At 40.1% G+C, this 26,685-nt stretch overlaps 1 protein-coding gene across 10 annotated transcripts in view; it reads left to right on the plus strand.

Moving 5' to 3' along the window:
- map2 (microtubule-associated protein 2) overlaps window positions 1–26,685 on the plus strand; it is a 136,941-nt gene that overhangs the window by 107,089 nt on the left and 3,167 nt on the right. For 7 of the 10 annotated variants that reach the window (XM_078174420.1, XM_078174427.1, XM_078174426.1 and 4 more), the window contains 8 exons: window positions 3–140; window positions 1,223–1,284; window positions 2,942–3,083; window positions 4,471–4,527; window positions 5,524–5,831; window positions 18,207–18,299; window positions 23,078–23,159; window positions 26,019–26,131. In XM_078174420.1, coding sequence (XP_078030546.1) covers window positions 3–140; window positions 1,223–1,284; window positions 2,942–3,083; window positions 4,471–4,527; window positions 5,524–5,831; window positions 18,207–18,299; window positions 23,078–23,159; window positions 26,019–26,131 — 995 coding nt within the window. The remainder of the gene's footprint in view (window positions 1–2; window positions 141–1,222; window positions 1,285–2,941; window positions 3,084–4,470; window positions 4,528–5,523; window positions 5,832–18,206; window positions 18,300–23,077; window positions 23,160–26,018; window positions 26,132–26,685) is intronic. The other 3 variants (XM_078174422.1, XM_078174423.1, XM_078174424.1) reach the window with 3 other exon arrangements.

Genomic DNA, 26,685 nt, shown 5'->3' on the forward strand with positions numbered 1-26,685 from the left:
AGCTGTGATAAGGAAAGCCGACCTTACCAAAAAAATGGAGACTCAGAGTCAATCTCCGTCCAAGAGGAGTGTGGTAAAACCAGCCGTCCGGCAGACCCGCCCCACTCAGCACCACTCCTGTCCCAGAAGGAGAACCACAGGTGACACATTGCCCTGGTCTCTTACACGACTGGTACCTCCACTGCCTGCTTCAGTTGGTTTCAGCATCCATTTTGTTTCATTGATTACAGTGGTTTGCTTTTGTCATGTGTTTCTTTGATTTTGATTACAATAAAAAACAGACTGCCATTCATGTTCCATTTGGTTTCATTTATTTTTGTGAGCATCCTTTCTTTGTTCTTTGAAGAGCAACATAACACTGAGCTGAAAGCACTGACATTGGAAGGTTGTGAGTTCAGGATTCATTGAACACTTTCCAGATACACTTCATCATTACTGCAAGGTCAGCAAAACAAGATTTTCAGCTGGTGTTAAGGTACTCTTTAATGCATCCTTTTATTGCAGTAACCATTTCTGACCAACACTTTTTGTGTGCACAGTGATTTGTTTGTTGTCTAATGATTTGTTTATAACCTGATATTTTATATAATTATTCCATGTGAATTAAAAGTCGTCTGATAATGAAGGGCAAGTTGTCTGGTGTAGAAGAACCTTCAAAATGTTCCTGACCTCTCTTGTCTTTTTACGACTTATGTATCCACTCAAGCTCTTTTAAACCTATGGTTGCCAGGCAACTAGTAATCCATGGTTTTGTTCTATGGACCTGATACTATAAAGACTGTCCCAGAGGCACTTTGCACTTCATTTTCCCCCGACGGACTGAATTCTGTGTCACTGATGATGAAAGCTCAGTATACTGCTGCATTGCCCCAATTAGATTATTTTCCAGGGTTGCCTTACATAATACAAAATCCCCCATTCTATGTGATATCTTGCCAAATCAAACAGAGCTCTCAAGGGGGCAGCAACCCTCTCCCAAAGAACATTCGATTTGTCATATAGCTCACCCTGCCAGGTTTGGGAATACAAACTTGTATTTTTGATTTGATTTCTTCTGAGAACCAAACATGCTCACAAGGATACAAATATGATGATAATCCTTCAAAGTAGGACGTTTAAAAAAAGTTCTCACTTCTTCCCCATCAGTGTAAGAAGGTCAAATCATGTATCTGTCTGTGTGTTCGAATATTCCTGTAATTCTGTTTCTGTCTCTCTCTCTCAGAGGGGCTACCAGACAGTCGTCAGCCTCTCAGTGTTGCCAGACAGTCCCGCGACAGAGCATCGGTGAGTACACTCCATCAGCCCAACAATGGCGTGACCTCTGGCTCCCAAACCACTCAGAGAAATACCATATCAAAGCTTTACTGGCAGACAGCCTGAATCACCAAGTAGGTTTGCAGTGCAGCAATCAAATAAACGTCAATCAAGACAAACTGACACTGACGCAAGAAACCAAAACTTTCTCCCAAACAGCAGCAACTGATTCCCTCTTCTCCTGAAATCTGGATTCTCCAGTGTTAGATCTGCTGTCAATCATCTTTTTGTTGTCCTTTGGTAGAAAGAGCTTTAGAGCAGAGAGGTTGGTAAATATGAGCATGCTGTGCACAGTTTGCTGACACTGTATTACAGTATGCAGTTGGTGCATAATAAAACAGGTTTCAAATCTTTGCCTCTTGCTGCTAATATGAAACTAATACACAGGTTGCCTCTTGCATCTTTAGCGCAGACATTGAAACAACAAACAGCACATTAATTAGGCAGTATAATTGTCATTAGAATTGAGGCTTATTAAAAAGCTGTGACATATTTTCTCCAGAGCAAACTAATCACTTATTCAGATAAACACATTACATACAGTTAAAGCAAGTGCTGTCTCCCCTCTGTCTATCTGAGCGCTAACCCCTGCATGAATAACAGTGCATTTCATTTCTGTATGAACACCACTGTTCATTTTCTCTTTGTATTTTATGAAAAACTATTTATGTTGGTTGCTTCAGCGTTTTCTAAAATGTTTGCTATTGTTGCTGCGTTTAATGGGTTTTTGCACAAGTAGAAAAGGCAGATCCATTTAGAGCCCTTTTTTTTTAACTGAGTGGGTGTCGAATCACCCCGTGACATTTCTCCAGCGGCTGTGGTCGTGACTCCATTTTACTCCTCCACCATGGTAATGACAGTTATTGTGTCTAAAATAACACAGTTTCTGCATTTCTTAAATGTCATGTCATAACAGTACACTGTAAGTGTGCTCTGTCACTCCGAGCCCACATTATATTTCACTTTTGATATACACATTCTATTTACAGTCTCCTGGTACATCTGTTGCCATGCAGTCTCACAGTGTAACATGAAATCTTGCGCAAGCATCGCAAGCATGGTGAACAATATTCTTCAAAGCCTTGTTTTTTTGTTTGGCATTTTGATGTCATAAACTGATATGCTCACAATGAATGTGCATGGGTGGCTGTTGTGATGGATCATTAAATGTAAACACACAAGATCTGATGCTGATATCTCATCCCTCATCCCACAAAGGATGCATGAGATCTTGCGCACTGATAATGCATGTTGAAGCACTGTTATTTTCACCACTCTTTTGTCACCCTGTGTCCTTTATTTTGGTACCATGCTACTCACCCACCGGGGCTCATCGTTGTACCATCTCAGTGCCATGCCCATCGTTTGCCACTAACAAAGATCCCCACCTCCATATCCAGAGCAGCTGCCTCATTAGATAGACCTCGCCCGTCCTCAGCAGAGCCTCAAGGCTCTCCAGTATTACAGAGACTCATAGCCAAGGTAGGTGAATGGTGGCACTGTAGCTGCAGGAGTTCCAGAAAGAACATTAACATATACATTGACCTGTCACCTTGTACTGAAAATAAGTCACAGCCTCACCGGCCTAAGCATCTACTTCTTGTCTCTGGTGTTTGTTTCCCAACAGGACGGTGGGTCATGGAGCCCTGAGAAGAGGTCCTCTGTGCCGCGGCATGGCTCCATTCTGAGTCGCCGCCCATACCATGACCACGAGGAGAGCTCCACTTCCATCACCAGCTCCGGCTCCACGGCTCCTCGCAGACCCACATGTAGGCTGCAGCTTCACTAATCAACTTACTTCACAAAGTATCTGTATTTAAGTGGTATTAGAGTTAACCAACATCAAGCTCTATCAGCCTCCAGTATGAGCCACAATGAACTAATTATGCCAATATAAAGGCAAATACTGAACCAGTGCTGATAATTGATTATTAATTTCTTGAAGCTCACTAAAGAGAGTTCAAGTCCTGCCTAATTCCCTTGCTAATCTCTGTTCGTACAGCTTCTGTAGATCAATGGGTTTCTATCATCTGTCTTTCTGAGAAGCTAAAACATATTCCAGGGGCCAGATACATAAACAATGTGTATGCACACGAACCACGTGTATGCCTTTTCCTACACATAAACTTGTATTTATAAAGGAAGAATGTGCAGTGAAAATATGCGCACCTCTCGCATATTTCAGACCAGGCGTATACATGGTTTAAGCTGTGGTAGCTGTAGATGATATGATCAGGAAGAGATTTAATAAATGTTGAGAGATGGGTAACATTGTTCTCTGATGGCGTTGTTATTTTTGCAGGTTACACAGTGTTCTGCATTATGTCAAAGTCGCATTAATTAACTCAATTTTAAATGATTTGTGTGATGAATTTCATCATTCCTTCTCTTCACACAGAGCCATCATCTCCCTGTCAATGGGTGTTTAATTTTATCCTGGATTGTGTAGCTCATTGTAAAGTCAGTTTCAACTTGAGCGCCATGAATGAATCACTGATCATCCTTGTGACATGTAATGATAATGATTATTGAGATCTACCCACAATTATGATTTGCAGAAACTTGATGAATTAGTGGTACGGGCTGTAAAAATAGCCCCAGCTGTGCAAAATGACAGCTGTTGCGGTGCTGTTGGAGAACCTCACCAACCCAACACAGTCAGTGAAATTGTGTTTTCTTTGGATATTTCTCATTGACGAGGTTACTGAGTGGTGGAGCAGGCACAAGTGTTGATATGCAAACTGATATTTAAGGGCGTTTCTACGTTCATTTATGGCTAACTGTGGGAGCAGAAATGAGACAGGTGAATGTGCGCCCAGTTCCATAGTGATGGCGATTTATAAAACACAGTCAAGCTTACATGCAGCCGTTTTGGTTGTGGCCTCTGAGGTTTTATGTATTATGTATGTAGATTTTTTCTAGCACTCGGTAAGATACTGTATGCTGTAATCGCCATCTCACTTCAGTTCTCTTTCACCAACTCTGTAGCTATAGATTATATACATCAACATGTTTTTGATGTTCTATTTACAACTTGCCTTTAGCACAGATCCAGGTAAAAAGAAATTGTTGTTTACATCCAAGAACCCTTGATTCTACCTTTGTCTCTCTTTCTGACTCCCCATACTAAAGCTTTTCGTCTTTTGCGTCCTGTAGCGTTTCGCCCAGAGATGAGGGCAGAGCATAGGACAGGACGAGCACCTAGCATGACAGGTAAATGGGATTCTTTATACTTCTGTCACTATGACAGCTGTATTGGATTACATTAAATTGTACAAGGTTAACTTAATGTACTAGTAACTTTGTGTATAAGGATACAAGATTTTAGTAGGGCAGTATTTCTTTTGTTAATGGAATTCAGTTGTCAATAAACTATGTCAAATCTTTGTTTTAGTGTCATGAAATACTGTATGAAAAAGAAAGAAGGAATACTGTATATTTGGTGGTCTGAAAAGTGACTTTTAAAATCCTAAAATCTTAGAGTCTCATGAAGTCATGATTTACTCTTCCATTCTAGCACTTAGCAATATGGGCTATAATTAATATTGTGATAAGGCCATATCAAGATACATGATATATATCTTGATATTTTGAAATATCCTTTAAATAGCTCCAGACTACTAAGTCACTAAACTACTGAATAAACTACAGTTACAATAAAGTTAATAGTGTAGCTACTGTTATATAATAAAGTTAAATGTTTTTGTTGGTTTTTGCTGTTAACTTGAAGTTTCTGGTCAACAATTGTTCTTAGCAGTTAGTTTAAAGTTAAACCATTGCCGCAGTGCAGTTACGCTTGAAGACTGATCCATTGTGAGCTGGAAACAAACTAACAGCTCTCCAGTTTATACATTAATACATTTTCACAAGTTGCAGTGGTGCTCCATGGTCACAAAATGTGACTAAAGAGTTGTTGTCTAGAGCCCCGCAGATTCGAAAATAAAAACATTAATTTATACTTAATGTTCTCAATATGGTAATTTTATTCATCCCCAGTGGAACAAGCCGCGATACATTGAGTATAACCGATATATTGCCCACCTCTATTTCATACTGACCAACAACCCTATCAACCCTGCAGATATATAGTGTTTTAGACCTACTTAGTACAGGTAATGGTAGTTTAATCATTTAGAAAAGTATGTTATTTATAATACAGCACTTCTTGACTTTCATCTATAACCTTCATCCTTATATTCCTCCCCACAGTTACAGAATCAATGCGCTCCCGTTCGGCTCGCAGTGGCCACTCTACTCCCCGCACCCCTGGCTCCACCGCCATCACCCCAGGAACCCCTCCCAGCTACTCATCGTCCTCAAGAACCCCTGGAACCCCACGCTCCCTTAGCTTGATTTCCCAGGAGAGGAAAGTGGCCGTTATTCGCACCCCACCCAAATCACCTGCAACCACGCCCAAGCAGCTCCGCATCATCAACCAGCCACTGCCTGACTTCAAGAACATCAAGTCTAAGATCGGCTCCACAGAGAATATCAAGTATCAGCCCAAAGGAGGACAGGTAACGCTCTTCTACCTCACTTTTCCCCCCAAAACCTGTAGCTTCTATCTAACTACTTGCTTAGTTTGTTCACATCTGCAATGTTGCTTTCCTATTTCTACTGGATATATGTGTCTCTTTTTTCCCTGCATGTCTCTGTTTTACGTAGGATCTCAGAGATTGGTTTTCATATTACACATAACGCACAGACATGAAAATCTATATCAGTCCCCCTTCTGTCCATATAAATGTAGACATCATCAGCATATAAATAATTTTTGTGATTAAGTCCTACCAGATTGTACCCTGGATCCTGTCCTTGAACCTTTAAGCAACTGCAGAGGATTAATTGGCAATAAAAAGAAATGGAGACAGGCGACAACCTTGCCATGTCTCTATGTATGAGGAAAAATCAGTAGAATATGAACCACTGTTATGCATCGAGGCCAGTGGTGAATGTCCTAGTACAAATTGTTTTGTAAAATGTCTTCATGTCTAACATCTTCTGGCTTTTTCTTCCACCTTGATATGCTTATTTCCCATGGCCCCTCTCTCCTTCCTCTCCACACTCATTGTCTTTTTTCAGTGTCTTAGCTACCTCCTAGTCCTTCAATCATGCTGACTCACCAGTGCAGAAGACGATGAGATAATGAAGAATAGCGTGTTGTTAAAACACAAAGAAATTTAATTTTTGCAAACCATTTATTAAACACAGAATTTGCATTGATTAAAACTAAGAGCAAGTAAGTAAGAAAAAATGTGGAATTTTGCACATTATTTTCAAAACCTACAATAAATGAAATGCCAGTGTTGCTACAGTTTCCCCAGACCTTAATGATCTATGACAACTTATGTAAATGAGTAGCCTAGAACTTATTTACAGCAATACTTTTGATACATACATTGATTTGAATAATAACATTAATTATCCAGCTCTGCAGTTCCTTGCAGAATTTAGCTGCTTTCAGTTCATTGTTTGGATTCACCAGTCAGTTTGGTTGACTCCCAGTAGTGCCCACTTATAAACCTATATGCGGCTACCCCTAGCAACTGAGTTCATACTAGGGCACACTAGGGTTGGGCAATATGTTAAAATTTTCAAACTGGCCACGGTCAACCCAACAACCACCACCTTAACCCCCCAAATATTCAATGTCTCATTGGGATAAGGTAAACAATTAGTTCCGATAAGATCTGAAAATATGGTGGTTTTACAATCCTTTTTTTCTATTTTTCCCTGCTGTTTCTCTCTGCCCAATGAGCAGCATTCCTTACTCATTCTACAGAGGCAAACCATTAATTTTCAAAATAAAATTGAAAATTGAAAAAAAAAAAAAAAATTGTTGTCCGTTTGCTCAACCGTAGTTCACACACATAATTATGTTGGAGCCAGGATAAATGTAAAGGGAGTAAAGTGTGTGGCAGTATTCTGAACCAAAGCAGGACTGAAATTTGACAAAATATCAGACTCAGATTTGTGCAAATGGCAAGTAAGAGAGCTCTAAATGGCTGTCCATGTTGGTCTTTGTCCGATGGATGTATACAGAGAGTAGGCAGTTATTTGACATCACATTAACCTTTGGCAGTCAAACTATGATAAGGCTCTGCTGCTGTAAGGTTGATATAGACTCTGCCTGCCCTTCAATGCTCCCAAACTGCTTAAGGCAGGTTTAGCATTGTTGAGATAAATACACTCTGGCTGTAGTGCCATTCATGGATCAATAATCATGAGGAGTAAAGCTGAGGTAGAGATTTTTATATCTAGAATGATTGCACATTTTTTTATGTTGACAAGATCTCAAGTAAGAATCAGGTCTCTGTGAAGTCAGATATGTACTCATGTCTTACCCCTAAACTTTACAATCTGAGGCCCCACATTTCAATAAACAGAAAGTGACCTGAATTTGACTCTCAGTGAGTGTCAGAGCTGTGAGCAGTATTTGTTCCCTCAGTTTTCCCCCAGCTCTGCCAAGTGAGGACAGCACTTCAGCTAACACAAATCTACATTTCAAATTGTGTTTTTTATTGCTGCACAGAATCTGCATTAGCAGGGTGTCTGGGAGTGTGTACCCCACAGTCTGACAAATATGGTGTTCCAGTCTGAAACACAAAGTCAGCGCTGCAACCGGAAGAATAGTGATGAAAACAGCAGTGTGTCTGTAGCCATCAGCTCTTACAAGCCTCCACTGATGACCTGATTAGGAGTCTAAGCGTTTGGCTGACATCTTTATGACTTGCCAAGTCGCTGCGCTGCTCTGTGCAGCCAACCACAAAATAGGGAGGGATCATGCTCCAAACGCCTGCCTGTCATCTGCAGGAGAAATGGCCTGAGAAGAGTTTCTGCGCATGTTTGCATGTGTGTTTATGTGTGCAAGCATGCATGCTGGGTTGTAATCAGTTATTGTGCTATATCAAAGCTGGCTTTATTGTTACTAACATGCAAGTGTCTTTTTGAGGGGAGGTGTTAAAACAGGAGGTTAAAACAGTGGCAGGCTGTGCAGAGAGGGGGACAGCTCACCACCAGGAATTTGTGTCATGCCGCCAAAAGTTGTCACCTGATGCAAAGTGAGCATGTGTGAGAGATTGCCTTGACAGCGCAGATAGTCCAGGGTTTACAATGGAAGACATTTTAGTCTTAGTCTTGTGTGGAAGCAGTTAGCTGATGTTTGAGGTGGAATTTGGGTCCTTTGTTTGTGCTTGTTTTTGGCTGTGAACCTTCATCTGTGTCCTGGAAGAGGGTTAGCTCTTTATTAGATACACACAGCAATTTATTAAATGACTTGTTATGTCCTACCTTCAGCTGAGAATTTGCACAGGAATCCCAGTCCTGTCTAGACAACCTTCAATGTCTTTACCCACAGCCCCACAGTGCATGTGTGTGTCACCCCAGGGTGGCAGTAGGTGTCTCCCATCAGACACAAAATGGTGATGGCAGCTTTCATCTAAACACAGGGGTGACTGTCTGGGCAGAACAATTGTCCTGATTCGCCTGCTTCTCCTTGGCCACAAGCTGTCTGACACAAAGTTAAAATTGAATCTGCCTCTTAAGGCAATGGCTTTATAGTCCTTTGATGAGATGACCTGAGGTGTCAAAAAGGCATATATATGTATGCTTATGAGATTCAGAAAGAAGTATCTAGACAAAGCTAAACACTGCTACTGAGTTGTGACATTTGAACCACAGTTGAAGTATGTATAAATCACTTGCTTAATTCTACATTAATTTATTATATTAATATACACATGTATTGTTAAAGTGGTCCCTAACTGTCATTTTTGGACCACTGTGCTTTATTCCGATGTAATAGCAGAACAGTATAAACATCATTAATGTGGGCTCATGTTTAGAAATTATAGAATTTGACCATCTTAGCTGCAGTCAATCAGAATTACCAAGCCAAGCAAAACTTCAAAGGCATGCTGCAATAAGGTTCATGCAGTCTTTTTATGTGATAAACCACAGCATGTAGTTTTTCTTCTAAAGCTGCTGCAGTTAACAGAGATGAATAGTTCAGTTTGAGGTTTCTCTTACCACTGGATTAGGTGTGTAATGATGGGTTCACCTCCGACACTCGGAGTAGAAAATCATGTGGCATTATTGCACTTCCTTATTAATAATTAATGTTTACATGCCACTGCATTATATTGCATAGTGTAATCCTTTACACTTATTGTTAATAAATAAAGTAGCCTACTGAGCATATATTTAATACATTGTATTATTTCCATGTCACGATGATGTATGTTTGGCCTGTAATAAGGTGACTTGGGTGTTTGTCATGCTAATACAAACAAATGTATTACTATATGTTTAGATTCCATTGTATTTTAGCTACAGAGCATAAAGAGTTAACTGAGATGTTACATAACCTCAGTTACAGGACCTCCAGCAATAACACCAAGGTAAACAATACACCCTTAATATTTTGATGTAACTGTAAGTACTTTACTCATAAAGTTACCGTTTAATAATGTAACATTTTAAGCAGCAATAACTTAGATACCAACTTCCTGAGTTTGTGTACATTACTTTGTACAACATTAGCATAGCTTCATGTTGGTAAAGATTCTAAGTCATCCAGGTCATGGCAATCTTAAGTGCAATATCATAGGCAACTTGACTTGCATGAGTTTCTTGATGATGTTTCGCCTCTCATCCAAGAGACTTCAGTTCTAAAGGCCTGGTGCAGAGTCGCAGGCTTCAAACTCTGTGTGGGTGTGAATCCTTACAGAGTCGTTGAGGTCACATGAAAGCTCAGAGTTTCAGAGTTATTAAGGTCACATGTGAGCTCTGAGTTGACCCACCCGACCCTCATGTATGTCATTAGGGTTGGATGGGTCCAGGTGTGAATGGGTGTTAAGCTGTCTTGGGAGGAATCCTACAATTGCACTGTTGGTGGGTGATAAGTAGAGTCGTAGGCCATCTCCTCTCTTTAAAGATGGTCATTCCAGTTTGACGTAGATGGCTTCTTTCACGACTCTGTCAAACCATTTGTCTTCTCTGGCCAAGATGTGCACATTGCTGTCCTTGAAAGAATGCCCCTTTTCATTTAGATGTAAATGAACAACAGAGTCTTGAGCGTGCTGGTGTGGTTGCTTTGTTTCACCAATGTACAAATCTGTGCATTTGCACAGCTAGTGTTAGCAAACTAAGAAAGGTTAGTACAAGTTAATTGCTGCTTAACTTTATATCGAGATATTAAGGTTGTGTTGTTGTCTTTGGTGTTACTGGTTGAAGTCATGCGGCTTATTTAAACGCATGACTACATGCTATCATATCCTGATGATCACTCCTGGCATATGCAATTCACTTCCGTCTTTAAGCTTGGGACTGAAAGTGGTCTGACAGAGGAGGTGGGCCCGAGCCTGGAGCTCTGCAGCTAGACCCTGCTTAACTTGACAGCAAAACATTTGAAAGTGTAGTGAAATAGGAATACAAAAGCCACCTTTTAAGATCTTTAACGAAGTATTTTACTGCTGGAAAGACAGTCTTTTCACAAAACTGAGCTGTGCTAATTGGTGCTACTTGACCAGAAATGGACTGTGGCATTGTGTTTCGCTCAAGATGTAGCAAACCTACAACTACCAGAATGCACTGCACCACATCAGACCAATAAATGCTCGTGCTGGTTGGTGGCATAATGCAAACTCATCCATTTGACACAATGGCAGCCAGTTGACCTATGGCTAAGCCACGCCCCCCTCCACTCACTCGGACAAACTATCAACATTTAGTGACCAGCGCTACGGCAGGTGTCACAGTACACGGCATTTTGCAGGAGGCAGTTGATGATTTTTGGGGACATAATGATCAGATGTCATTGAGAAGTAACCAAAAGGGCCTAAACTACGCATTGGAGGGATATATTAATCATTTTATTGTTGAGAAGGTTGATGAAAAGCTTAAATTACAAGCCAAAATTTACAGGTCACAGTGTACGCTTGTGAACCGCATCTCATTGCTGTCGCCATCAAAGACAACAAGTTAAAGTGCCACTGAAGTTAAGGTTTTTGGCTCAGAATATGAGAAAAGGATAACAGCCTTTGTACCATCTTTACCAAGAGTGTCTCTCCGTTAGTTTGGTGCTACAGTATTTACACTGAATCATTCAGCATAACGTTTGCCAACCTTTGTTATCTCTGTGATTACAGATAAGTTAATGAAGCTAAGCTCCAGAAGTTAACGTTAGCTTAACTAGAGCCCTTTGGACAACAGCTAACAATGATGTACGATCACCAAAGTACAAAACTAGAACAAAACAGGCTGATGAACTCCCAGCAAACAAGGTGACATGATGAACAACGCAGCTAGGAGCTAACGTTAGGCTAACTTTAGCTAACGTTAGCTAGAGATGTTAAAGATAACTTTAGATTTCTTTCCAGCAAAGTGACAATATGTTGCCTCAAACACGATGTTGACTTACCTTAAAACAGATGTAGACATCATTGTTAATCTTATTCACGTTGAGTTGATGTTGTGGTCTAACGTTACCACACAACTTTATCCAAAGGAGACACTTTTCTCAGTTGAGATGTGGTTTAAAGTGTAAAAAATACACCTCCTCGCCCAGCCTCTCAGGATACCTTGTGTTGGAGTTGCATGTACTCCATGCACACCGTTTGACCATTTTTAAACTTCAAATTTCCGAAAAAGCTCATAAAACCAAACAAAACTGACTTTCTGTAATGCATTTCAATGGACGTCCAGGCAGAGAACGTCCGAGTGTATGGGAATGGCTATACGCACTGTGATTGGCTCTTCGTGTTTGAGGGCGGGACTTAGCCATAGGTCAATTGGCAACAAACAATCTTGGATTGCTGTTAAATGGTAAGCAAAAACATAATTCTGAAAACATTTGAGGTGAGATGGATATCTAGGCACTAGAGGGATTTTACCACAGTGCATTTTCACATACTACCCACATTATTTTGACACTAAGCTGGTTGAAAATCAGCAAAGTATCCCTTTAAGTTCCTGCTGTGGTCCTCTTCCCAATCCACTTGCCCGCCTTGTTCCCCCCGTGACTAAAATATTCCTAAACTACCCATCTGTAGCAAATTGCTGTTGTCATGCAGATCCTATTTCCGCAATGTCAGTGCCAAGAAATGCAGTCCTGTTTTAATCAGGTTTTCAGTATTCTGGTGGCCTTTATTAGCTACGAGATAAACAAATCCTCTCCACCCATAGCGGACTATGCAATATTTTAGTTACCCATAAAATACAAGCAACAGTCGTCACATAATAGCAATGTAATCCTCTCTTGATTTTTAGCGGCACCTAGCAACTTTTACAATTTCCAAGCAGCTGTAGCGAGCCTCCCCCAGCCCATCAGGTCTCTGCCCTGCCACTGACCTCTAATGATTGTCCTTATAGAAGCACAAGGACCAAACTATGCCAACAGAGGCCAAACACAAGGCCTCTTGGATCTGGAAGTCAGTGCTGCGCCTCATCTCCGTTACTCTGTGCCTTTCAACGGCACACAGTGTGACCTGGACCCAAGACCTGCTGGTACACCTCAGCACTGTTAATTATGGCACCATGTATTTTATAGAGCCTGGATAAGAGTGTGCTACTGAAATAATTGAAAACCTTTAGTGTTTAATTTTAATCAATTAATACAGTTAATACATTTGAGGGACTATTTTTGATTGATTCAATTTGCATTTTAATGAGACATTAATAAAGTCAAAGTAAAATCATTTAATTTGCTAATTAATAATTCTGTGAACTTTTACTTTTACACGATTAATTGATATTAAATTTTGAATAATTAATGAAGTCCGACCCGAGGAGAAGCAGCAGGAGCTGTTTGGACAGCTGTTGTAGGAAGGAGTCATGTGTGGGTTAGACTATATTGTGCACTTACATCTTTAGATTCAAACGGTCCACCTTTAAAGTCCCCATGAAATATGCAAATTGATCATTTATCTCTTCCTATATTCCAAATATACGTGGAAGAATCAATATCAGAGTACTTTTACATTAAAATCCGAGTCTTTTCTCTTCATATAAAATGGTTTTAAATGTTCAATGACTCATCCTGAACTCAGGGGCATTTCAAAAGTTCATCCAATCAAATGAGACTTTAGGAGAACAGCTGGTCACACCAGTCATAGTAAACCACCCTTCACCATTTGTGGGTTGTTGGAGCTAGCTAACAGAGCCATGTAGAGAGAAACAGGAAGTGATTTGGGTTTATATATACGTGGGCAAAACCTTTGTTTTCATTTCCAAAACAGTGTGGAGGAGGTCTAATTCATTCATCTCTCCTTCATCCTCCTCATTATGTAACAGCGAGGGAGGTGTGCATGGAGCCAACAGTTCACTCCCCTGGAGCTCTGTATCATGCAGAACTCTAGCCCTGCCCATTCATTTTTTTCAGTTAATAATTGTATTAATTAATTAAAATTAAATTCTGTGATTACATTTGAATGAGTAAAAGGTTTGGGTGTTTGGGTGCCACACTCCAGGCTCAGTTGTTTTCAACCTAGAGTCTGCTTAAAAGACTACACCAAGTTTCTGGCATTTTAATAAATGAACCACAACTTTACTATAATAACAATAATCAGTACAAATGGCAGATTGTCTGTTCCACTGGCTCATGGGGCACTAGAAAATTTGAGTTTGGAGAAACTCTTCAAATATATGCTGCAAGGTTTAGATTGTTGTAAACAGGACAACATTAAAGAAGTATGAGCTCCAATTAATGTCAATTTTTGACTTGAATTTCGGCCACAACAATTCTGAAATTTCTATTGAAACTCAATCAGGAACAGTTAGGGCCATCTATGTACATAAAACATATTTTAATAAATTGTACATGACTCTCTTCCCAGTGATACTGTGACAAGTATTCATTCCCATCCACCATGTAAAATAAGAGGCCCATACTGTCTCTGTATTTCTCCGTAGAGTCATATTTTAAACAAGAAGCTGGACTTCAGTCACACACTCACAAAGTGCAGCTCCAAGGATAATCTGAAGCACTCTTCCCGTGGAGGCAATGTATGTACCCTTCTGTCGTGACCAGTTGCTTCCCCCCCTCTTTATCCTTAGATGGAGGAGAAGTGTGAGTGACGTGCAGCAAGTTGCTTGTTGTGCCTCGCAAACCTGGATACATGGCTAGCTTGATGGTCTAGTATCATAGGAACCTTAGTTTGCACTCCCTTTTTTTCCACCACCATTTGATTCTTACCCCTGAACCTTATAACTATGAATGTAATTTATTGTTGCCCCTTTCATACTCTGTGTGGGGTTAATCAGTGTAACTTTTAAAGCATAGCTTTACAATTATGACACAATACAACTTTGTCAATTTACAGAGGAATTTATTTGGCATTCTGAGGCAGCTCTGTGTACACCAAGTTGAACAGGCAGTCACACATGACACTTATAATAGATGTACAAAACATGTCAGACAGTCATGACAGTTATACATATAAAATTATTATTATTAAGATCAACAGGGTAGACTGATGTATAAAAGCATGGGCAGTGGGCAAGAGAAGAAGAAATACTGTTAGCAAGGTTGTTATGCTAAGCATTACCTTACTGACATATATATGAGCAGAAAAAAAACAGCAACTGGTCTGACAGTGTCTGATTTTAGCCACCGTTCTGCTGTGAGCGCAGTGCCATAAAACCCAAAATAACCCAACTGTCTGGCACCAAGGTGGCCTCATGGTTTGAGAAAGCCAGATGACCAAAACCATATGCTGGCTAATGTCTGCCAGGCTCAAATATCATTGCACAAGTCACTTTATATCCTACCAGTCCTATCTAACAGCTGTGGCTTGACTTCCCACTGGAGTGGGCTGAATATGGAGGAAATATTACCCACTGACATCACTGCCATTAATTTCCTTTGGCTAGTGTCACATATAGTGATCCTTTAAAATTGTACATATTGTGTCTTGTCTGGTGTTTAGTAGTTAGTTCTCACTCTCTTTTTGCAGCTATTGGAGATGTCACAGGAGACTAGTAGTTGCTCCACCACCAAGTTAAATTGCAAATTGTTCTAGTAAATTCTAGCTTTTGCCTTCCCTGGTAATGGCACTGATTTTCAGTTTTCTTCACATGAAATGTCATGATTCATGATGTCACCCAAATGAAACTGGCTTTGACCTTCCTTCCTCCTTTTTTGCCTCACATCCATCAATGGAATAAATGCTTGCTTTCAGCATAAGTCAAAGCATTGTGAGGTTTTATGAGTCCGATGCTATGCAGACGACAAATGTAATTTTTGTTTAAATTAAAAGATTTGAATATTTTGCTGTTATTGTTCATTTACAGTGCTGCACTGTGGACAGGTTGTAGTCAAAAGAAAGGAAGGCCTGAAGCATTTCTATTATTTTTAATTAGGAACAAATGACCAAACATTAGCCCTTATTAATTACCATAAAGAAATGAACAGTGTTTGCAAATGAAACAGCTTATGTACAGCTTCATTTCTAATTTCTAACATTTAATTCAACATTCAGGATTGCTCACTGAGGGCAATTTCTGTAGCCCTTTATTGGTTGAGAGGACTGTTTAATTTCAACTGTGGTTTATTCCCTGCATTTGTCTGCTTATTTAAGACCAGAAGTATCACTTATGAGAACATTTGTCTCTATAGTTGGTGGAGAGTTTTACATTATTTAGTAAACTGTAACTCGAAAATAAAGGATGTTTTGTTGCCTCTTGCAGCTGTAGACTGAGAAAAATAACTTAATTCACTGGGCCGACTGCCGGCAACTTTGAAGGTGGAACTTTTACTTGTAATGTTACTCAATGCATGAGGTGAAGACATGAGTCAATCAACACACCTTAAATATTCCATATGACAACTTCGACCATCACTTTAGTTTTTATATGACATACACTTTTAGTAATGAGTGGATCTTCAAGTGTTAATATATATTAATTTCGGGCGGGTTATGTAAACTGCATGTATTCTAATCCTCACTTGGAGAAAAACAAGCCTGGCGGAGTGACGTTCCTGTGGGCTCCACCAACACTAAACCCCTGAGCTTGCTTGAGAAAGACTAAATGCACAAATCTGCCACTTTTAAATATCCCAGTGAGAGAGACTTTCACTGCAGCCTGTTTTATTTTGTTCTGAAATGTCCACATGCAGCCTGTGTGGATGATAAATGAGGCACAGACTGATAAAGGAGGAAATACAGTGAGTGCTGGACGGAACAGTGACAACAACTCCTCCCGCATTTAAGGGCACTGTTTGCAGTGGAAACGCTAGGGTCTAGGTACCATGTCTGAAAGGTTACTTTTGGTTCCAAAGGTACCATACCAAAAGTGTTTGGTGGAAACGGGGAACATGTGGCTCAATATCGGGAAGGCAATATCAGTAGACAGCGTGCTAATTACCTCTGGCAAGGAGTTTATGTTTTCGCCGGTGTTGGTCTGTTTGTGTGTTTGTTTGTCTGCAGAATAACTCAAAAAGTTATGAACGAATTTTGATGAAATTTTCAAAGTGGATAAAATAATAAAATAGCGCTAAATAGCACTGTGTATTCACCGAGTTTTAGAATGGACTCATTCCATGACTAGACGTGCGCCACCGGTTGGCAGTGGCGAGTAAATAACCTGATGCAAATAACCTAATTGTGATGCAGGCTGCAAAATCTGATGCAGAGGGGGAGGGAATATCACCTACTTGGCTGAGGTCTGCACTCTCTGAGTGCTTTCCTAGTTGGGAAATGGATGCATGCTTAGTCATCTACCAACAAACACTTCTCTTTCCCCTTGTTAAGACTTGAAGGTTCCACTTTCTTGTCTGTCATGTCTGTCTAGTACACTATGTCGTATACTTACAGATGTAAGAGGTATATATATATATATATGTATATATATATATGTACTTTAATTCTATGCTTTTGGTTTTATATGGTATATTCTTATATTGGGTGTTTACGCAATTTAAAGTATTGTCTTGGTCCACTCAGGTTTACCTCCTTATGGTCTTTCCTCTCCTCTCCGTTAGAGCTCTTTAGTGCCTCTGCCACAAAATGCATTGACTTTATATGTATGTAAGTCTTTTTGCTACCTAGTGTTGTTCCCATTGCTTTTACTGTGCTGCTGGGTACAAATGTATTTATTGTTAGTGTTATGTACTTTACCAACTCTGCTGTGTCTGCATCTCACTCCTGCTTTCTCTCCCTGCAGTTACAAAGAGTCATTTACCATCGCAGCACACACATGTTTTATCATCCTCTCACCCTAAACGAATGGTCTCAAGTTTAATTTGCATTTACTTGAGTCTGAAGACAGGAAATGCAAAACCATAAAGGAAATTCTGGCAACTTATTCAAGTATGTTCTTGTGACGCACAGTGTGATGTCAAGATTTTCTGAAGGTTTTGCACTCCTTTCAGGACTCAAAGTCTATCTGAAGATAAATAATTCCAGAGATATCTTGAAACGTCATGATATTCTGCTACGGCGCCATTTACTGAACTATATACAAACCCCCTTGTGGCTGAAACGCACACTAACTAGTTTTGTCTCCAACTGGAAAGCACTGTTTGTTGAAGGGAATATAGTGTTTTAAAGAATGTGATGATTGTTCGAGGTTGGCCGAGAGTAAAGAGGATCCTCTTGAGGAGTCACCAGATGTAGCCAGAAACTAAGGTCATGTTTGATACATAAGCCAAGCTGACACAGAGTCAAAGTTCATGCTGGGCAGTGAGATGGATATGTCTTGCCCGTTAGCTTCGAGTCATTTATATCCTTTGAATGTTGTTTGTCCAGATCAGGTTCAGGTCAAATATGACTGCCCACATTACAAACAAACTCAGACATCTCGTACAAGTATTTAAACAGACATTGTAAAATCAAGTGCCATGCCAGAAAAGCCCAAGCCTTCTCCCACCTCATTCCTCACCTCCGCCCCTGCAGGTTCTCATCCCCAGTGTTAAGCTGGACTATAGCCATGTTCAGTCTAGGTGTGGGTCCTTGGACAGGCGGGGCTACTCGGCAGGAGGTGGAAACGTGAGTCTTGTGCCGCAAGTCCATTGTCTCAGTGTTCATGTCAGTGTGATTTCTCTGTTGTGTTGTGTTTTTTCAGTGTTTCATTTTCCTTTACCTTCTCGCTTCACAGTTTATTATTTAGTCACTCACTCATAAGGCTTTACCTGACTGCTCCTGATCGACACGGCATCCCCTAATAGTGGTTTGTGTCCTGCGAGGATTTTCAATACTAAAGGCTGCATGTCTCCTCCTTCAACACTTGATAACATTCAGGACAGTAGCAGCTTTCGACTTTGTAGTATGGCCCGAAAAAAATATCACTATATTTCAGGGTATTTTTGTGAGAATTATATTTTTGACGATACAACAAAATACTGAAATAATTTGGTTATTGATTTCAAGCACATACAATTGCAACAAAATAAGTGCTTAGCTTTATGTGTCTAAATGCATAAAGTTTGCCTTTTAATATTCAATAAAGACTAAATAAAAGTTATCTGTCAGTACTTTACTTTGTAAAAGAAGAAAATGAAACCACAAATCTAGTCATAGTAAAAAGGAAAAGTAAAACATAAATAAATATTGCACTTAAAAACACACACACACACACACACACACACACACACACACACACACGACATTAAGCCTATTGCACAGATCCCTTTGTACTGCACTCAAACATATCCACAGTCAAATTTTAGTGCATTCATTAAGTGCAGTTATTGCTTTAACCTGTTTGTCCTTGTTTTAACTGCTCTGTACCTCCTGCCCAAGAGCAGCAGTTCAGACAGGCGGTATCCTGAGTGGGATGGGTCCTTCAGAATGTAACACCACTGATTCCACACAACTGAAGTCCCTCCCCTTTTTAGAACGAACTCCTGCACCGTGGAGCTGGTAGCAGTTTCGCTTTCAGCCATGCTGTGCGTAACAGTATGACGTCATTATGTCACCAAGTTGGAATATTCCCATTATCACAATATGATTTTTAAAAAATAGTATCAGATACTTTAGCTGGTATTATCAGGAGCAATATGATGTGGCACATTCCTAGATATTATATTTGCTATGATTGGTGGAAGTTCACTTTTAAGGGCTTAAAACATTACGCAAATGCCTTTTATGAATGTAGTGCTAGTGTGTTTTACTTTTATCACACATTAGAGGCACTGCTCAGTATCAAAGCATGGTGGTGCAGGTTTGATGATAATAAGACAATTAAAACATCTTTCTTGACTTTACATTACCTCCCTCAGGATCATCTCCTCTCATCAAACCTCTTTTAAATTGCATCAGAGAACTCAGGGTTACTGGAGCAACAGAGCCATTTAGCATCTTCCTTCTGAGAGGTTAAAAAAAGTGATGTCAGATGTGTTGCATTTGTAATTGCAATAAAGGTTTACCTGTGACTGAGATGAACAATATTATGTGACTCAGCAAATTCATGGCTGGTAATAAAGGCTGTGTGGGTCACTGTGATTCTAAATTGTGTATCATTACACACAGAACACATGACAGTCACTGCTCTTTTAATATGTACAGAATCATGAATTCAACCTAAAGAGACATGCAACATTGGTGGCATGTTTTTGCTAGCAGATGGAGCGTGATAAATAAACAAAAGACAATTCATTTTTCAGATGTAAGCCACTGCCAAACTTGCTCACCCAAAAATAAAAGTAAAATAATCTCTGCTGTCTAATCTTACCTGGGAAAGCTAAACAAAAAGAAAGTAACCATCCATTTTTCTATTTAACTACGTAGTGACATGCTTACATTGAAGGATAATAATGAAAACTTAAAATCACAAAACACTGTGCCTCAGATTCTCAAGAAGAAGAGTCTCATCACCAAGATTAATATCTGATGTCACTCCACAATGAGTGACAAATGGCTCAAAGGTTGACTGCTCACTTTCACAGCTGCACAACTGACAGTTCATGCGGCTTTTTGCAGCGAGCACATAAACTAGGAGAGTAACAAGGGGAAGGCCAAGGCCACAGGGTTTGTTGGCTGAGTTGTTGAAGCACTTGAGTGGATCTTCACAGCTTTATGAATGGACCAGTGTTGAAGACGGAATGGCATAGTGCTGCTTTTTCAGACTGTTAACTGTCAAGGATGAGTGTAATAGATGTATTTCTACAGGCAAAGGCTGTAACATTGTCCTAATATAAATCTTATCTTATAAATCTCGGTGGTGGTCTTCACTCTTCACTCCACTCCAAAACTGTACTGTTCATCAGGTTAGGAGGTTAAATCAGCTCCTTTCATGCATTTTAATGTGATTGGCTCTGAATGAGACAGCATCTGGAAAGGCTTTTAATTTAATTTAATGTAATTTATTGATATTAAAATATCATAAATTAATCTTTTAAAGTCTTACAAATGCTAAGACATGGGAGGTAGGATTTTATGAATCATTTTTGCCATTGTATTGTAAAATCTCAAAATAATTGGACACATCATGAAAAGACAAATAATTTAAAAGAATAAATAGAATATCTCTAGCATTAACATCACACATATCACTATAGCTGAACCAACAACACTCATATTTTGCTCAGAGCAGAGGATCCACCATTGAACCTTTTTTTTAATCTTAAGTAAATCCTTTCAATCTTAACACGATGAAAATTAAAACAGTCGAATCCCACATGTAGAGTGAGAAACACTATCGCCATTTCCCAGTTCTATTTCACCCTCTACCATGAGACAAAAAAAAAAAATCATGTTTCATGTTTAATATTTGGGCAAAATTGCCTCTTACCCTAAATAAGTGATACCAGTTCATGTTTTGTTTCCCCTCAATTTCAGTTATTCTAAAATTAATCTTAAATCTCATTATGACTGGCATAAAAAAGTCTTAAAAAATCTGGATATAGGTTATACTTTGAAGAAGAAAACTTGACTTATATGTATATATAAATATCATTTGCATTTGTCTAGGTCAAGTATATTGTAGACTAGAGGTTTATCATCTAAATGCTTCATCAGTTCTCTTTTGAATAACTTAAAATAATTGAAGCTGGATATCATATTATATCACTAATGGGTATTTAGGCTCAAGGTTTGTCTTATTTTACCCCACAAGGTGCAAAATCACCAAGTGTACCTGAAGCAAATTTTAACCCTCTGGAGTCTACGAACGCACCAGTGCATCCAAAGCAAGACACAGCCTCACTGAGTCTCAACTTGTGTCGAAAGTGTGAACTTCAAACTATACACCATTTTTAAATTGTATTGACAGGCCAAGTAAAACCAGACATATGATGAATAATTTACACCATGCTTTTTCCTGAATGTTGTCGTCATGTTTGGTGCGCGTTTGTTGCAGGAAGAAACTGTAAAAATGGCTATTGTAAGGAAAGTGCTCGCAAGCAGGAAAAAAAACATGACACCCCTTTCCTATTGGAGGTGTTTTTTGTGTGATTTTAGCTCCACTGTGTTAATACAGTATGTCAGAATGAAAAATAACTGTAAAGTCACATAGGTGAGGTTGTGCTGAAAAAAATGACACCAAATAAGGCAAGGTATGGTAATGAGTTTTTAAAGTGAAATCAAAAGTAGTCAAAAATCGCCAATTTTACCCTTGATCCCAAAGGGTTAATGCTTTATAATGTAGCCCTTTATTTGTTGTTAAATATGCACTTGATGTTCCTTTGTGGACCTTTCCCATCCTGTCAGTCTGTATTAGAACCAGTCATGCAAAAGAAGAATCATCAAATGTAGTGTGTTCTCTGTAAATCATGTGAACATGCTCATAGGAATGAAACAGATTCCAATAGTACAGATTTCAGATACAATGGCAGGAGAGACGAGCCAACCTACAGCCACGCTGACACAAACCACATCTCATCTGTCTCTGAGCTCATGCTGCATATCTCTGCTCGTGTTGTGCATGTGTAAGGGACTCCTGGTAGGTGGACGGGCTCTAGTGCATAGTGTACTTGTGCTCATAGTGTTGTGGAGTGTAATGTGGCTCACGACCTGCGCTGTTCATCATCCTCTCACTTTTTTCCCTCTCAGGCTCTGCGAGAAAGCAGACAAAAAATGAACGCCAAATCATTGGTTACAAAAGACATATCAACTAAATCGGTGACTTGGCAAAGTGATTGCTGACCACAGGCGTGTGATTCATCTCAGGACGTGGTGTATCTCTTGCCGCTCATTGTGCACTGTCTAAAGCTTTATAGCTCCGCTCGGTTTGCTGTCTCATCGGTTCACTCCTTACATATCTCTCTGTGGTTTCCTCCTCAGATCCCCAGGGTGTGTCACATAACTGCATATCCTTACCTCCTCTCCGCCTGTGGCCACTTTTAACTGTGCATTCCTACTTTACCATCTTCCTCACTGTACTGGTATATGTTTGACAGGTTTTCTGAATGTGCCAAAACGTTTTTAGCTCAGTTACATCACATAGCTTGCATTCAATCTTGGTTGGTTGGTGTAACAGACACCAGCAGTTCTCCGCACAGCAGAACGCAAGGACTGTTATTTAACAGTCACTGGTATTCTGCTCTTGTGCTTGTGTTTTCTAATAATTACATGCAATTAGATATCGCTGCGTTGGAATGTGGAAAACTGCAGCCTTTAATTCTCAGTTGATACCCAATCATTTTCCTCAAACAGCAGCTGCAGTTTAGTGCAGATCAGATTCACTGCATCCCTCTCTATAATTCAGAAAAATGGGAGACACAATTTGGATCTTCTATGGAAGCATTATATGAGGTCAGTGAGAGTTTATGACCACACTGTGAACTGTAAGCTCTGAGCTTGTGTCTTCCTGATTTTGCTTCTTCCAGGTGATGATACAGAACAAGAAGATTGACTTGAGCCACGTGACCTCCAAGTGTGGCTCTCTAGACAACATCCATCATCGGCCAGGTAACCGTCAGTCTGTACTCATTCAGGGGGAAGTGAGGGGTAACACTGCGGTTAATAGCAGTGGAATAAAGGTTAGAGAAGCACTTTCACGACCAGAAGGTTGCCAGTCTCTAACCTTGGAACTTGAATTTATATCAGGAATGTCCAGCACTCTTAAGGTGTTTTCACATATATATTTTTTTTTTTACATGAACCAAACTCAGTCCTCTGAAGATGGACCAAAAAGTGGACCAAAAAAAAAAAAAAAGCTGAGTCACCACTCTCAGTCTGTTTAGAGGGCTGAAAATGACTAAGTGTAAAAACACCCTAAAGCACTGCCTCGGTGAACTTGAACAATGTGCTTATCTTTCCTGAGCTGTTCAGACTGTGGTTTTACCAGGCAACTCCCAGGTCTGAATGTGTGTGTGTGGTTAGAAAAACAAGGCACACAATGGGATAGCAACTGTTAACTATGACCTGCAAGGGTTAGGAAATCGCAGCATCCAGTTGCACTTTGTCTGGTAGTTTTACATTTTCTCCCACTAAAGGACACTATATACTCCTAGCATTAATATGCTAACTTTGTAAGGGCTAATGGACAGCTAGCAGGTTATTATTTAAAAAATAAACCCAGACAGTTTGATGCAGGAGGGGCTTGAGACACACCGAAGGGATTTATTTTGCAGTGATGACCTGCTTGCTGTACATTGTTCCGCTTATTACGTGGCTACTTATTAAAGAAATCATTAATGTTTACAAATTTGTAGGCAATGGGGCAAGATTTTGGTATCGAAAGTGTTCTGGTTTCTGTTTGTAGTCCATTTGTAGTCCCACTAGGATTGAGAATCACGTTTGAGCAGCAGGTAAACAGTCCAAAATGCAGTCTCCAAACCAATCAGCACAGTTAGCTTCTTATCAACCTTGTAAAACAAATTATCTGCGTTCATATGCAGATCAGTTTAATAAAGAAGCAGTATAAAGATTAGCTGAAATGGCCGCCGCATAAAGAGGAAGTCGTTGCTCAGATATCTGCTGGCTAATCGGATCAGCCCCGAGGATTAGCCCTCGCCCCCAGAGGCTTATCTCCGTCAGACCGATAGCCGATGGGTTTCAAGATTGATTGATTGATTGATTCATTCATTCACTATCAGTAACTGGGTGAGAGGCAGGGTACACTCTGGACAGGTTGCCAGACTGTCACAGAGATGACACATAGAAACAGACAACCGCACAGAAGGGTCCCAACCGGCTGACGGGTTCGGACCTGGAACCCTCTTGCTGTAAGGTGACAATGCTAACCATTGCGCCACCATGCTACCATGGTTCTGAGATAGAGAAATCAATAATGTGACCAAAAATATTAATCTAGAATGACTGTATTGCTTCTATCAATCAGACTAACACATTCGACAAAGCCATGTCATAAATCTGGATATCAAATCTGAAGCAGGAAGAATGCACGTTAATGCAAGGTACAGGTATAGAAAGCACATTGTGATCCAGATGTGATGGCATCATCATCATCATCATCATCATCATCAAAAGCTCCATGTTGTAGCATTGGCTGGCAAGTTTTCCCTCTGAAAAGGAGATTTTAAAAAAAAAATGTAAATGCAAATGCCCATGGATCGGACGTCATTCTCCAGATAATATATCCAGATGTAAATGAGGTGTAGGTGTAATACCTGTATACGGCGTGATAGCAAGCCATGAACTTTAATGCACTGTAGCGGTTTGTTAACTGGCAATAAAGTGCAGTCTAATCCAATTTAAATAACGAATATAATTTGCAGTTTATATTTAACTCCTGAAATAACAACACTCCAGTCCGACGAAGCTCTGATCTGTTGAAGCACGCAGCAAACTACATTTGGATTGACAGCTCCATGTATCCGTCCGCAGGCGGCCGAATGTGGGAGGTGTTGTGATTCCTGGCGGCCTCCCTGTGTTCTGTGTTTCTAACCTGAGTGTGTGAGTGTGGAGCAGGATGCTGATGAAGTGTTGATGAACTGAATTGGGTCAAACACGGAGAGGGTTATGCATCCAATTTAGATTTTTCATTCCAGTCACTGACAGTGAAAGAACCAAAAAATCGTGCAGACTGTCAATGATGTGTGCTCTGTTTATTAATGATGTTGCACCCTTCAGATGTTCATTGGGTGAGGCAGGTCTCAGGACAGTGTTTTTATAGTCAGAGTTTGAGTTGTTGCAGAAAATTGATATCGTCAATTACCTCAAAATTGTTCTTGAATAAGTGTACTTTCCACCACAGGAAATTGTGTAAGGTTTACACCTTTTGATGCCTTGATCACCAGATATTAAATTATACTCACCTCCACTGTCTATAAGAGTCTTTCTACATAATAAGATAATAACCAGTGGTAATGTATACACAGATTTTTCCAGTGGTCCTTCAAGTAATCACTGTTGGAAGCAACAAGATTACTGTTGACCAGAAACATCACAGACCTATTTTTTGATAAAGCACTGAAAAGATTTAGGGACGCTGCCAGCAGGGATTCTGAATGACAGACCCCTTGCTGTTTTGCTGTGAGGTGTGGAAGCCCCCCTCTCCCACATGGCGTTGTGGTGACTGCTTTAGATCCTGCAGCTCCCTCTGCTGGTCTCTTTCTGTCTGTCCATTTAAAGCCTTTATTCAGTGAGGGCTTGCTGGGCGTGCGCCCTCCTACAGAACAGCATATGCATTTACTTTCCCAATGAAATCTGTTCCAACAGACCAGCGTTTTGTGCAACTGAACTTTCCAACCACCTTGACTTTTCTTTCAGCTTTAGTGAGTTGCTACCATCTGTGTGAACCTGAGTCCATATGTAATCTGGATTCTCTGTATAGTTTTTACACTTCCTTTACCTCTCTCCCAGGGGGCGGTAACGTGCGTATAGAGACTGTGAAGTTGGACTTCAAAGACAAAGCCCAAGCCAAGGTGGGTTCTCTGGAAAATGCGCACCACACTCCTGGTGGAAGCCGTGTCACGGTGAGTGTCAGCTCCATGCTCCAAATCCATCACTTAAAGGAAAACAAGTTTTTGAGGCATTGTCTTATTAGCAAATGTAGATATAGATACTAGCAAGAAAAACTCTCTCCTCATTTTTGGAGTGTAGTGTCCAATACAAGTCTTGGTGGACAGACTTTTTAGTTGCCTAGGGGGGGCCTATAGGGGAACACCACCCAAATTAAGAATTCCAATATGTTATTTCCATGGCCTAGGAATGCTCACCCAGTATTTGTGAACATGAGACACTCTCTTTTAAAGCCAGAAACCAGAGAAGTAAGTCTCAAACTTGTGATGTCAGTGTATAAAGTCTGGAGCTGCTTCATAGACAATGAATGGGAGTCTGATTTTATGGACCCTTGGAATGTTTGTTTTCTTTTTTACACCCAAACGATCTTTATTTATTGTAGTGTTCTCAGTTGTGAAACTAAAAATGTGCCCATACACACTGTCATCTATAACATTTTTCCCAGTTCATTGTTTATGGCAGTGGTTCCCAACTAGTGGGTTACCATCCAAAGGTGGGTCCATTCTGA

This window comes from Epinephelus lanceolatus, chromosome 14, assembly GCF_041903045.1.
Source record: "Epinephelus lanceolatus isolate andai-2023 chromosome 14, ASM4190304v1, whole genome shotgun sequence".
In the NCBI taxonomy this organism is placed as follows: Eukaryota; Metazoa; Chordata; class Actinopteri; order Perciformes; family Serranidae; genus Epinephelus; species Epinephelus lanceolatus.